The 14,887-nt window shown below is 37.4% G+C and overlaps 1 protein-coding gene across 20 annotated transcripts in view; it reads right to left on the bottom strand.

Annotated features, from left to right (window-relative positions):
* PARD3 (par-3 family cell polarity regulator) overlaps positions 1-14,887 on the bottom strand; it is a 450,644-nt gene that overhangs the window by 10,818 nt on the left and 424,939 nt on the right. For all 20 annotated transcript variants that reach the window (XM_048291645.1, XM_048290658.1, XM_048291064.1 and 17 more), the window contains one exon: positions 4,113-4,233. In XM_048291645.1, the coding sequence (XP_048147602.1) occupies positions 4,113-4,233 (121 nt within the window). The remainder of the gene's footprint in view (positions 1-4,112; positions 4,234-14,887) is intronic.

Below are 14,887 nucleotides of genomic sequence, written 5' to 3'. Positions count from 1 at the left end.
TATGGTTGAAGTTACACCAAACAAAATTAGACTTTTGTTTTTCCTAAAGAATTTTAGATTATTTAAAATTTAGTATGGCTTTGAGAAGGTCAAGGACTTGAGTACAGGGATAAGAAACAAGTATTTTAAACGGACAAAAAAGATTTTTTTTTTCCCTATAGAGACAAGACCTACACACCAACAAAAAGCAGAAAAAACTTAAGCATAGTCCCCAAATTTTCTGAGCCTTTATTTATCAGGCCATGTATAAATATATTATTAGGACTCCTAAAGTCTTTCCTTTATGAAAATCATGTAATTATTTACTTTTCACAAATCTGTGCATGTAACTAAAGCTACACTCAGACAAGTCAGGTAATGTATATATTATGACCCAGTTAGCTGTTATCTTTAGAAAATAAACGATCTTTTTATTTGACTCCTAAATATTTAAAGTACAGTTTGCTCAGCTGCTCTCTCAATGCCAATTTTTTCCCCATCATTCAAATAGATCCAGGATGACTGGAGAGGAATGTATTTGTGAATGGAATTTGCCACTTCCCATTTTCAGCACCAACTATTGTATTGAATACGATGAAATAAAGCACCAACTTTTGTCCCTCAAGAATCTTTGCGGGCTTTTCTGGATCACTGGTGCGCTTCTACAAGCAGGACTGGCAAGCAGCTGTAATGTTTTCCATGGATTTAAAATGCTCTTTTTTTAAATTGGATTGTTCACTTCCATGGCATTTAGGGCTATAGAGCTGTGATTTTGTTGTTGAAGCAGAGGGATGTGTCTGTTACTCAAGATGTGACTAGGCAAAAATACAAGATATGGAACAAATTACAGCGAAAGTCGCCCAAAGCCTGGGACTGGTACAGGGTAAACCTCAGCAGACCTAACACAACCCAGAAAAGCACAGAAAACAGAGGCTCAAGTTTGGTACCAAACAGAAAAATCAGCCCCAGAAGAATCCTCATTGGTATAAAAATGTCATAGCAACAGCAAGGGCCTTAAATATTAGCAGACATACCATGCAATTCTATATGCCCAGATACATATTTCTGCAAACTTTGACTGGAATTAACACCAGCAGGATTAAAATGGATTAATCAAATTTTATGTTATTTTTATCTTTTTTTTCCATGCAACATCAGGCCTATAGTACTGCCCCTGAAAGCCTCTTGTACCTTGCTTTTTGAAATACGTACAATAAAAAGTGCTATATGAAAGAAAAAAAAAACCTGCTATGAAGCCTGAGAAAGTCATCTTAAAATAAACAAATGCAAAAATCTCTTCCATTAAGCATTGAATCAGCTGCAGAACTAGTGAATTTTAGAGTGGGCTTGATGTTGCAACACTTAGGCAGTTATTTAAACCCTAACAGTATGTCATTCAAATGGCCTTGAGCAGAAATGTTATGCTGCTTAATAGACAGTGTCATCTCATTCCAGCGCTATCACATTTTGTGTCTGTTAAGCTGCTTGATGCTGTGTGAACACTCACAGGCACTCAAGTACTTTGTTTACTGGTAGGACAAATATAGTGGGTCAAAAAGTCCAGCGCTGTTGCATTGCTCATGGACAGAGAAACGACCTTCACCTGATGAGCACCAGCAGAAAGGGATGGACCAGGCACCCATGAGTACCCACAGAGCCAGCATGATGTAGTGCTCCATAGAATGAGATCTGCCTCCAACTCAGGGAGGAGACTGAATGTATCTGTCACAGGTAACCGGACTCCTGTGTCACAGGCCATTAATAATAGGGGAGGAATTGGAGTTGGTGAGGTTTACAGGACCATTTTGATAATATATTAGTGGGTTTCTGAGGCATTGAGCTCTTCTGGATATCCTCAGAGCTGCCAGATTTCCACCAGCATCCATACTTACACTGCAAACTTCATGTTCATTTATACTTCCTTAAAGTAACCGAGAGTCCCACATCACATCAGCACTTTGTTCCCTATCCTCAACCATCCCGTCAGCTTGTTAATGAGAAATGCAAACTACTTATCACCTCGTAGTACACACTTCTCTAAGGACGGGTTTTTCCTCTCTTTCTATTCAAACCAGGTCAGAGCTGGCTGCTGTCTTGTGGCTCAGAGGCTTCTCTGTATGCAAAGCTTTTTGTTTATATAGGCTGCACAACTCATCTCCCTCAGATGAAAACACTCTTTTCAACAATGGCCCACGTACAGGTGCACTTTGCACTGCTGTGGTTTGGAACCAACAGCTCACAGATGGAGAAGACTGAAAAGACACTGATGAATGTATCTAAGTATTTTCCTACATGTGTATTATAAACCAATTTTGCAAATTTTTTTTGTGACATTGGTATTTAATAATACATCTGGATCTGTTTTGAGAGGTTGTCTTAAGAAAGTCCATCATTTTAGACTAACATGTTAAAGTAGTACAACACACTCCTGAAGAGAGAGGGTTATGGCTCTTTAATACTGAAATGACTGTAAACTGCTGAAATGGATGAGATCATTGCTTTATCTTTTCCAAGCATTGTGATCTTGAAAGGTTGGAGTACACGATGGAAAAATAAAATTTTAAGTCAAATAGACTCTGGGTAACTTTTTTTTTAAAGTGCTTATCCAAAATAAAACATTTGGTCACCTATGTATTTAGCAACAGAGCAGCTCTCACAAAAGCAACAATAAGCTTCAGAATTAATATTAATACATTAAGCTGAATTAGTCACTTTGAGCTCATTTGCATGATCTGTAGAAGGGGAGTAAACAGAGAGATACCATTTGTTTGAATAAGAGAAAATAGGAAGGTCAGTGTTCTGACCTACAATTTAGGAAATTATTCCATTCCTAAGGTAATCAGTCTGTCATCCAAATAATTCCCTTCTCACACATTACAAGAAACTATAATAAAAGCCAAGCTGACTGTCTAAAGTTGCTATGGCATTTAGATATACAACAATTTGGCCCATGACCTTCAGTAGTTAAGTTCCCAAGTCTTCAAGAGTGCAAGCTCTTCTCATACACAGTTTTCCCAAGAATGTTGCTCAAATCTCTCATTTGGAAACTTAACAGTAGCTGATATGGATAACAGAAGGTATCAACTACACCCAGCCCCAAGCTACCCCAAATGGGTAAACTATCCCTGTGACGAGCTATCACATTATCTTCCACACCTCAAATTGAAAGAGTCTGGTAATAAAATTATGTTTATATTACTTATCCAATTTCAGAGAAAGTTAGATGTTTTCTAGTACAGGAAAAGAGAAGCCTATATCCTGATACTGTTTTTCTCAGTAACTTCATACATAGACATGTGGCTCTTTGGCTATTCTCACCTTAGTCTCATGTGCATGGCAAGGCTGAGTAACAATAACTCATCACCCTCACCCGCTTCAGAGGAAGCTGTGAGAGATTCTACTGCTGTCATCATACAGTTCCCACTTTTTTGGGAACACAAGCAAGTTGTTCAATGTCTTTATCATGGAATTTTCAACAAAGTTACAGGTTTTGTCCCGTATTTAAAGGATCCTAATTTAGGATATGTAATTGATTAAAAAGCAGCACTAATTCATTCAATTATGTTAATCAAGATAAGCATAGGAATTTAAATAATTGTATCACATCGCTAGATCAGTTTGAACAGGATTTAAAACATCAATTATGACATATATCTCAACACAGAACTGTCTCAGCTAATGTGTCAGAGTGATACTATTGTAAAGCAGGCTCTCTTTTATTGTGAAAAGACCTACCTCTACCTTTTAAGAAAATAACTAAACACAGTGATGCTTCAGAAAATACCATTTACAAGGTTGTATCTTCTATTATTTATTGTTAGTATGTATTTTATTCTGGTTTTCCTTGAAAATTTCAGATCAATAGATACTGCCTTTGAGACAAAAAATCCAACCAGTAACTCAAAAAGTCAAGGGTCTAAACAAAGAGCAAATAATGCTATCTGCACACATGACAGATGGCTGAAGAAATTTAGCTATGAAAGCAAACATCAATGAACCAAAAACGGGGATCACAGCAAGGGCAGAAGCGTGGAGGCAGAGGACCCTGCCTCTTTTTTGGTCTGCTCCCAACCGGCCCAGGAACAGCAGGAGTCAGCCAAGCTTCCCAGATTTGACAGGCCCTGCACACTTACCCACGGCTGCTCAAAACTGTACGTGCGTCTCCTGTCTTCCACGTCCTCGTCTTGCTTTGCTTGCTGGAACTCCTGTCTCAGGCGCTGTATCCGGTCGTGATTGTTGGGGGTTGATCTGTTGCTAAAAGAGGAAGGATGAAAATGATCAATATACTTGGGAACTGCCACCTTTGACTGGGACTGCTACTGCAGTGTGGGACTACAGACCCAAAAATAATTTACAAGCATTTAGTACAAAGAGCTTTTGGTTTCTTAAGATTATTAATGCTGTTTGTCTTATAAAGAAACTTCAGATGTTGCATGGACAAGACAAATAAGGGTATTTCTAATAAGTTATTGGCACCTTTTCAGTATATGTCACTCCTAGAGAATGAAGAGGAATAGATATACTAGTGTCAGACCTAACATAAAGGGGAATTAAAAGTCCTAATGATCTCTGCTACTAAATAAACAAGAAAGATACTTTCCCCCAATCAATAAACCGTAGTACTGTCCGATCTTTATTCACATCAAATTAATTACAATGTCTGAAGGCTCTACCTATATAAAATTTGGTTTTCCCCAATCAATAAGAACCTGTCATCCCTTACTTCTGTTTTTAACAAGTCTTTTAAATTGATCAGTCTGAAAGCATTAAAAGGCTTGGGGGCCAATAAAAAGCCATCCATTTGACAGGGCCATAGGCAGAATGGATCCAGGCAGCAGACAAGAGCTGGCTTCACTCGGCCCCACAGACACTGGTGGGCTGGGGAGGGCTCAGTCCCAGAGGCACTGATACAAACCAGCATACCCAAAACCTTCAATCCTTCAAACCCATCAATTTTTCCACAATGCCTGGTAATCCATGCTCCATGGTGCAGGTGTATATGAAACCATAATGAAATATGTGCAGGAATGGCTTTTTTCATGGGGCAGAGGGAAAGTGGGTATTTATCAATCTTGTTGACATTTTTCCAGCTGTGCAGCTCCTACCTGACCCTACAACCCCACTCTTTCAAAGATGTTAATGTGGGAATCACAGAAAGCCTGACAAACAAATACGTTATATCAAGACTAACCAGAAGCATTTTAATCTCTTCTTGTGGATTTCTTGTGCCCTGCATTTTGTTGCTTATTTCAAAAGAGCTGATGAGGAATGGCCAGCTATTACTTTGTTTCAAAAGAGAAATCTGCAGAGAGACAATGGAAAGCAATTCCACAGATTTCTTTTCTTGGACACAGGGTACAATAAAACACAGTGAATTTATATCCTGTGTCTTTTCTTGTATGAAAAGAGACAATTCTACAGTCCATTTGTGACTGTTTTCCATGTCTTTAGGGACTGGTAGGTGCAGGGGATTGGATGTTGTAGATGTTTGAGACATTACCTCCCACTCTTTTCAGTGCCAATAAATAATGTTTATCAGTGCTTGGTTGGCCAGACAGAAAAATTAGTATGGTTCTGGCAAAGACTAATTTTTGAAGTGGTTTGGGTCGATTTTTTTAAAATTTATTTGAAACCAAAGGAAAGAAAAGGAAGGCATTTAGAGAAGTGTTTTCTTTCATGTTTTTTTTTAACCCAAATGGGAGCTTTAGGAAATGCTTTATTTGTAGGGTAAGTCAACTTCTATGTGCAAATTACCCTTTTGAAAAGTACAATTAAAAGAAAGCTTAATTTAGAACAGGTGGAAACACTGGTATTTTCAAAATTTCCACTTCATTGTAGGTGTGTTGCTAATTTTATTTCCTTAATTCGACTTCATTTTGTGAAACAGCTTATCTCCATTTGCAGTTTTATTTTATGTAAATTTATTCCTTATTGTCAAATTCTGCCCAGCTTTACTATATAACCACTTGTTTTTTTCCCATGCATTGCTATACACTTCACATTTTAAAGGGATTCATCACAATCCAATACAAGACATACAAAATATTTTTAAATGGTCTGTTGATTTTTTGAACTGGTATTGTTAATCCAACAAACAAGTAGTCCACTGCTTTCTACACAGACAAGTGTTTTCTGCATGATAAATTGCAAAAGTATAGTAAATATTAGTATTTCAGGTATAAGAATATACATTGGAAAGACAAAAGTCATTTAACTTCTGTGCAAAAATTGCAAGAAAAGTGCCACCCATAGATACCTTGCAGTACTCAAGATGATAGGCAAATAATCAGTGTTCCATAATCAAGGTTGTTTCACGCTCTAAGGCATCACAGTGCAAAAGTGACACTGAAGCAGTTTATCCAATGGCAATCAGAAGGTAAACCACAAAAGTACTGCACTAAACCTTGTGCATGATACAGGATACACTATACCAGCCCCAAAAATGGGCTGCTGGAAGGGTTATTACAGATCTGAGGGCTTCTGCACATTTTGTGATAGTTATTCATTAAAACAATTACATTATCAGAGGAATACCAAGAAAATGCATAGTGCCCATGCCATAAAGCCAAAATGTGTCTTTTCCCAAATAGCAAATGAATGAACTTGACACTCTCTACACTGCAGAGAGGAATAACAAAGGACAAGGAGGATCCTGGGACTTATGGCCAACTTGTTTCCAGACCTAATTTTAATGCCAAAGAAAATCCCAAGAAAAAACACACACCAAAAAAAAAAAAAAAAAAAAAAAAAAAAAAAAAAAAAGAAGTCAAGCTGATTTAAGAAAAGTTATTCAAACTTACTAAAGGTTTGATAATGGCAGAGAAGATAAATCTTTTAACAATATTTCTATTTTGTCTGAAAAGCAAAGGACATGACCCAAATTTAGAAAACTGCAAAAGAAGTGAATTATAAAAAGGACTATTTCACAGAAAAGAAAGAGCAAAATTAGAGAAAGGCATTTCTGTATCTACTCAAATTTCTTTTGTGCTCAAAAAGTCTCTAAGAAACAGAAAGCAAGATCAAGACAGTGGGTTTATAATAATAACAAAAATTAAATATTTTTATTTAGAAGAGGAAAAGACACACAGCAAAGGAGGCACTAAGACACATTTCTTGAAAGATCATTTGAGGGCTTAGACTATATCTTAGATTGGCCTCCTTTGGCTTCCATTTTCATTTCAACCTTGTTCTGATTCTCTAGGTTAAATTATAGCTGCCTTAACCTTCTCACCTGAGGGCTTGCACATCTCTGTCCTGTCCTGCCATGCTGTCACCTCTTTCTTTTCATGCCTCTCTTCATCCAGTTAATCTTATCATTGGTGCTTTTTTTGGTGGTTTTTATGTCTCCCACTGCACTCCCTCTGCACTCAGGGAACACTTGGTACACCCACTTAGTATCTCATTCAACTCCCAATTAGTACTTCCAGAAGGAGGGAAATGCAAAAATCATAATCACAAGAGAAAACTGTCACCAATAAAATTTTGGAGTCAACAGTGCAAACCTAATTTTATTCATTTTTAGGTCCCAAGATGTTCTGTTTTATCTACAAATCTTTATGTAAGTCACATCTGTCCCTTGGGACAGAGCTAAACAGCTTATATCCAGTGTGAAGTGTCCTCAGCCAGTCTAAAGCAAAATTAATTTTGACTTATCCGATGAATTGACCCAAGAGAGGCAGGGTCATATCAACACACTACTAGGATGCAGGCTGCAGATGTTCTTGCTGCTTAAATTCCCATTTGTGGGTGTATGGTGCAAGTCCTCAAAAGTTCAATTAAATGTGCCATGTTTTGTTTGAGTCCTTCATTCAAATGCACTGAAAACCTGAAGGCAGATCCACCTCAAAGAATTTAGGCCTATTAGCAGGAAGGAAGGAGTTTAACTTGAAATCCGTTCAAAGTCTGTTGAAGATTTGACCTATGCTAGCTTTAAAATTTTTAGCAAAACTGGAATTACAACTCTCTACAGTAACCACAGCTTGCCCAGACAGCCTTCCCTTATGCCTAGTTAACAGGATGGCTGTGAATTTACAGAAGACAATTAGCACCTCCTAGCATCAGAAACCAGTGATGTTCTTTCTATCAAAGTGCTCTCAATATCAAATGTTCTTAAAATAAATAAAATTCAAGGAAAGGCTTTTAGGGCCAAAGTTTACTTGGGTTGCAAAGCATCTGTGCTTTCCTGTATCACAGCTCTACTTGGCACCCCATTGCCTTCCATCTGCAGATGGCACATTTCACAATCAGTTATTTTGTGAGTGCTGCTTCAAAACACACCACCACCAGCACAGACTAAAAATGCAACGGTAAGCAAGGCTTAGATCGGCCAGGGCTGTCACATGTTTCTAGAAACAAGCAGTTGCAGCAATGGCCATCCGAGTCTCAGATCATTAAACAATGTCTCAGTGTGATGTCATGCACTGATGTGCAGAGCTGTATTCCTTTCAAAAGTCAGATTTTCAGTGTGATAAAGTAGATACAATGTGCCACTGAACAGGGATGACTAAAGCTTTGAGAAAAAAATTTATTGGCCTGAAAAAGCATGGAAAAGGGTCTTAACACCACCACCAGGCAGTTGCAACTTGACTAGAGTAACCAAAAGGTTGGTAAACAAACAGTGTTCTTTACACCTTGAAATCTTCTATCACACAATTGAGCTGCTGGGGCCTCGCTGGCCTGACCGGCTGCTTAGATCTCTGGATAGCAGTAATAAAACACAGATGGGTTCTTATCTGTTTCAAGCTGGCAAGTAACTATCACCCACTTGTATGGTATAAATTCCTTTTCATTTGAACAGATTATTTGTGTCATATTAAAAACCAAGGTCTGAATTTGTATCTACGTCTGTTTACACACAGAGAAGAGCAGGCAACGAGTTTATTTCCATCACACTGAGGATTGACAATGTCCGTGCTCTGGTGGCCATGCCATGGTTGGTGGCACACATCCTCACCAGAGTACAGGACTAATGGAACATCTACAAAATTGGCCCCTTTCTTCATCACTTGAGCAGGATCAAACAGCCCAACAGAAAGCAGAGTGATGATAATCTAATATAAAAGCTTCTGCTACATTTACTGGAACTTGGGCACCCTCTCACCACAGCGCCTAACCTCAAGCAGATGGATTTGTCTGTTTCGGATGGCCCTTGAGGGTGAATAAGAGGAAACTGTCAAGTTATTTCAAAAAGCCATGGACATAAAATAAAATGAAAGTGTGCCCTTTACCAGCCTTAAAGTTACCACCACATCCCAATGCACAGTCTGCTGGTTTGTTCACTTTAAGCAGATTTGCTAATCATCAGTGGCACAGATGACTGTGCCCACACAGCGCAGGGTGATGGGGGCTGAGGAGCAGCACAGTTTGTACAGTCTCCCTCCTGCCACCAGCTTGCCAGAGCAGGTTGGTCTTTTCCTCTCATTTTGTTCTGTGGTTTACTTTTTGACATCTAAATGCCACTCCTCAGGCTTAAGTTAGTGTAATCGATTTGGCTGCTCCTCTCCTTCCATTGTGCCCTACACATGGTCCTTTTCTGAGACACCAGGGAATAGGTTTTTCATGAACACAATGGATATTTACACATAGAGACATGGTACACAAACAGGAGCAACCATGGACGGTACCGTATCAAAGAGCTATTTACAGAATTGCTACAGTCTGGGAAAAAAATTAGCTGAGCAAGAGATCAAATTTGTTAGACTACAAATGTACTTATAGTGTGGTTGTAACATGGAAAGAGGCATAAAAAGCCTTATTCCACACTACTTTTGTTTTTCTCAAGTGTCAAAGAATTTATTGCAAATAAGGCATAAAAAGGTAGGGAAGAGGTGTTAAAAACCAAAAAATGTATGAATTACAAAACTATAAATAAAAATAGTTTCTCTGCACAAGCTTCATTAAGTTTTATCAGCTAGTATCTTGGGTTTTTGCACTCAAACCACAGGTCATAAATTCACAGTAAATCCCCCATATGTTCACCAAACACCTGAATTCAATTTCTCTTCTAGTTGTAAGAAATGAAATGTGCAGCTCAAATTAATTATGCATGCAAAGTTAGTTTCTAACAAGGGCAGCTTCTTGCATGCTGAAGGGTATACATTCTATCCAAATATTTTTTCCCCCAGATCTCTTCCAATTTTGGCTTATTCTACTGTTCACAAGGTTATAAAAATCATCCTCTCTTGCCATTTCGTATTTGCTAAATGAACACAGAGCATTATATATCCTTTAAAGTCTGCAGATTTTGAAGGCAGTTAAATTCAGGGATTGGCTTAATGTGACAAGCAAGATATCTCATGTTACCTGTACACATACCTACACTGTGCTGTACACTTCAGCATAGTAATTCCATCAAAACAGGATTTAAACTTTAGGATTTATGTCAATATGTATGCATGTGAAATCAGCTCATTGGGAATTTTAATGTCATTCCAGTTTACCTTCACAGTGGAAGTTCATCAAGTGCAATACCATGTAGAAGTACATAAGTCTCCAAATGCACTTGTTTTCTTCAGTGAATAAAACTAATTTCCAAATTTTGACACTGTGTTTAGATGATAATTTTACAGAATTTCAACAGAGTAAATAACTAAAAATTAGTAACGTACACCTCTCTTCTCTGGATTAAAAAGGTAACCTCAAATGCTCTAAATTCAGCACTCGCTTCTGATGTGATGGCCATAAACAGTGTGGTGTAGCTCATGGGGAGGTCACTTCACCACAACAGCCTCTTCAAACTTTCCAGACTAGATTTCACTTTGAGTTCTTCTGTGGCCCTTCTGTAGCAGGGCCATCATTTTACAACCAGTGAAATACGAAGAATGCACCCAAGACCCTTTTTATTGCCACCATCACTCTTGCTTATTAGCCTGTCAGAGCCTGCACACCGGAGACTGAAATCCAGTCTTACTTTTCAGTGGAATTCTTCTACTAAAAGGAAAAGCAGAAATTTTAGGAGCTTGCTATAAACATCTGAAAACAGATACTCAGCTACCGGGTTATCACACAGTCTAAGTCTTACTTTAAAGCTGTTGGATTTTGCAGATATAAGCCAAGCCAATTTTCAGCCACACACAACTTGTTACAGCCGTTGTCATAGGGTAATGCATTTTCCGAGTTAGAAAAGGAAAAAAAGGAAAAGAAAAAAGAGAATACCACAAAACCTAAAAGAAAATACTAGGCATCTCACTGTGAATTTCTAATGAGAATGTTAGAGAAATAGCAGAAATACACAGGGAAAGATTTAATAGATCATTAAAAAAAGCAAATTAAAAAAATACTAGTGATCAAGCAAGGGAGAAATTTGCAGTTTTGATTCTAGATGAAATACAAAATTACTTCAGAGTCAGGTGGGGAGAAATGGGCTCTGACCTAAGAATATTCCTATCCTAACTGGAACAGACAGTGATGGCTCCAGTGCTGTTAGGTCTGATGAACATCCACAATTAGGCATCTCAGGCTATTCTATGTCAATGTGAGAGTTGCCTGGCACAGTAATACAAAAACATTTAACAAAGACCACAGAGAAGAAATCCCCTCCAACACCTAGCTGGCCATTCCTGTGCCAGCAGAAGGGATCATCCAGAAGATCCCTAGTAGGCTTCAGGCCATGTCAGCCGTTGTTTCCATTTCAGCAAATCCAGCTGCTTTGCTAGAAGCTGTTTAGGAAGAGCTCCCTCTGAGCTCTCTGAATGAGATGTGGGGGCAGAAACCTTCAGTAGAGGGGCAGCAGCAAGAAGCTAGGGAGCGGTCATTTCTTAAAGCACAGCAGGATTTGCAAAAAGGAACATCTGTCTGTGGCCAGCACCACCTGTGAGGTGCGAATGTTGTGACGTAGGTACAGAGCAGCTCCCTCCAGCACATCTTACACAACTCAGCTTCTGCTCTGTGCGGACACTGGGCTTTACACTATAAAATCTGACTCAGAGCCCAACTCTAGCCAACACTGGAGTGCAGAAAAAGCATGCGTCTTTTCATGGGAGGAGTCTAGCAGCATTAAAAAACAGAAAAAAAATCCTGATTGTAGCATTTGATTTAAAGGATGCACCAAGAGTGATATTCAAATTATTCAAATTATTCAAATTTTTCAAATTTACAAATTTGAAAAAAAGTTTGGAAAAAAAGAATTATTTAAATAATGCACCACTTACAAATGTCGTGTAAATGGTGAAATTTAGCTCTGTTTCAATGCAGAACCTCACTTTAGAACTATTTAGATCTTGCTTAATGCATTGACATAAGTTATACTGCAAACCCAAAAAATATTTTATGTTGTTTATTTCCCTTTAATCACAGAAAACACTTAGTAAATAGGTACCAGGGTGTTGCAACTAACAAAACAAAACAGAATGGTTTTGACTGTTGTGAACACTTGCCCTTACTGAAAAAGACATCTTGTTTTAAAGTATTCATTAAACTACAGTATCAAGCAATGCATTGCTAGACAAACACTGATCTATGGACTAAGACATCTCTTTAAAATGCCTGAACATTAAAAAAGGTAATACATTACACCAAGTCCATGTGTCTTCCCCTGTCCTTACCAGCCTCTAACATAGTTATAGTATAATTATCTGTCTGTACTTTGACAGAGGAGCTATTACATTATAAATCTCCAAATAATATTTTGATTGATTTTACATTATATCTTACTCTAACTATAGGCTAATTTCAAACTGCAGAATGAGACATTTTCCATTGAAAACAAACAAACAAACGAAAATGACTTGGCCTAAGGATATCAAATCCAGGTGAAAGTTTGACACAGGCTCCAAAATCTGAAACTTGAGGAGACTCCCTTTGACAGGAGTAGATCATTATATAGAGAAATTCTATATAAAACACAGAAAAATGTGGGATGATTGTTTTATTTTTCAAATTAGATAACTTGCAATCTCGAAATTAAACTTCAAATCTGAACTTACTGTTAAGCATTTCATCATTCAGTGCCTGTGCACACATGATGACTCAACCAAGAAAAAAATAAAATCAAAGCTAGATTCATTACTTGAATTGATGCCTAAATTCACCCGACTGTTGCCTTCTTATGAAGTTTATCACTAAGATTTACACTGATTAGCATAAAAACTAATTAAGATTTTTAAATTAAATATTATATGCATATGGAGAGTAGAAACAAATCTCAGTATTATATTTTGCAAAATAAATTATTTCTGGATAAGTCCTTTCAGCATTGTACTTTAAAGATGAAGATTTTAGTAAATAGATGTTTTAATCATGGTTTGCCACCACACTGTCTTGATTAACTCTAAAACTAGAAATTGCTGTAAAATTGCAATTGTATTTAAAAAAAAAATCAATTTCAGATAAGGACAGACAAAAACAGCACTTACCTATTATCCAGAAATTCACTTGGTTATTCAGTGAGTTAGGTGCAACTCAACTTTTACTACTTATGATATTTTCAAGTTATTTCACTTACTTTTCCTCTTGGAAATGCTAAAAAAGTCTTTTCCTCAGGAATTCTTTTTCAGGTGTATTGTGTAGGATGCCCAGTAATTGCTGAGGGTCTTGCTAGCTTTGAAACACTGGATTCGAAATCCTGAATTCTAATATTTCCTGCCATTGGGCTGTTTAGTCTCAATCCAAGTGCAGATCTCAGAAACCCAAAAGTGTGTATTTGCCTTACTGCAGAAAAAACATGACATTTACTTGTAACACCACTTCAATATTTTGCCAAGACAATTAGCCTGATAAAGGCTACAGAAAAGCGAATTAATTTACCAAAAGGCAAGGTGCGATTTTTTGCAACCAACTGTAATCATTTAAAAGGCAAGTATGTAGTTCAAACTACTTACCTAGACCGTTTCTAAGTGAAATACAGAGAAGTAAGTTATTCCAGAGTGCAATCGCAGTATTTGTCTTTGGATGCAGTTATTACTCTCAAGAGCTCATGACTTTTTTTCATTGACAAGAGTAGAGGGGTGAGCTCAGGATAGTTTTAGACAGCTATATTATGGCAGATGGATCCACTCTAGATGGCTAAGCTGTGCTCAAGGTAGGTGGAAAACAAATCATCCTAAGAAATCTAGTACTAGGAATGCTTGGTAGAGGTGATGGTCAACTGGCATAGCAGTATAACCCAACATTTTAATCTTTTGGCAGAAAAACTCATTAGAATAAACTAAGTCGCTCAGCCTCTCTGCGTTTGTATTCATATAACCACCAATGGGCAAGAGCCTTTTTTAAAGCCCTATATAAAGTTCATACAATAAACAGATCTCATTTACTTCAGTATAATTTTAAGGGCTCTTTACAGAGTACACTATGCTACTGTTTGCAATTCTCTTTTATGAAAAAGAAAGCCCTAAATTTAAAGTTTGTTAAGCATATAGTGTATTGTCATGCCTGAGATAAGCCAAGGACTGCAACACAACAGTTTTTGTGATCAAGGTCTCATCAGTATGGCTAATTTGTATCTCAACTTTTACACTACTTCAGCAAATGCTACGCAAATGCTGTAAGGTTTTCTTGGGCAACATAATTGCCATATGGTTTTCAGTTAACAGGAAGAAATGAAACATATATAATAAGTAATTCCACTTAGTACATCAAATTTATTTTGTGTGATATTGGCAGTACATTACAAAGCTACAGTAATATTATTTCTCCTTGTTATTCTTGTAGTCTTAGGTTGATAACGTTTCATTTTGACACCATAATGGTGTCTCTGGGGATTTTGATGACAATGTGTTTTGACATCATGTTAAAAAATACATCCAAACTGATATCACTTTATTTTGTCATCATTACCTAGTTGGATTTCTAAGATACTGCTTTTTCCTGACATCTTTAATCAGAAAGATTTCAGTCCAAGTGGCAAGTGCTAAAAAAGAAAGTTTTGCAAATGTTAAACATGACTGTGTAGCACACATTACTGCTGCTCAAA

This window comes from Corvus hawaiiensis, chromosome 1, assembly GCF_020740725.1.
Source record: "Corvus hawaiiensis isolate bCorHaw1 chromosome 1, bCorHaw1.pri.cur, whole genome shotgun sequence".
NCBI classification, from domain to species: Eukaryota; Metazoa; Chordata; class Aves; order Passeriformes; family Corvidae; genus Corvus; species Corvus hawaiiensis.
Note: the sequence above shows the minus strand (reverse complement) of the source record. Positions and strands in the feature narration are given on the sequence as shown.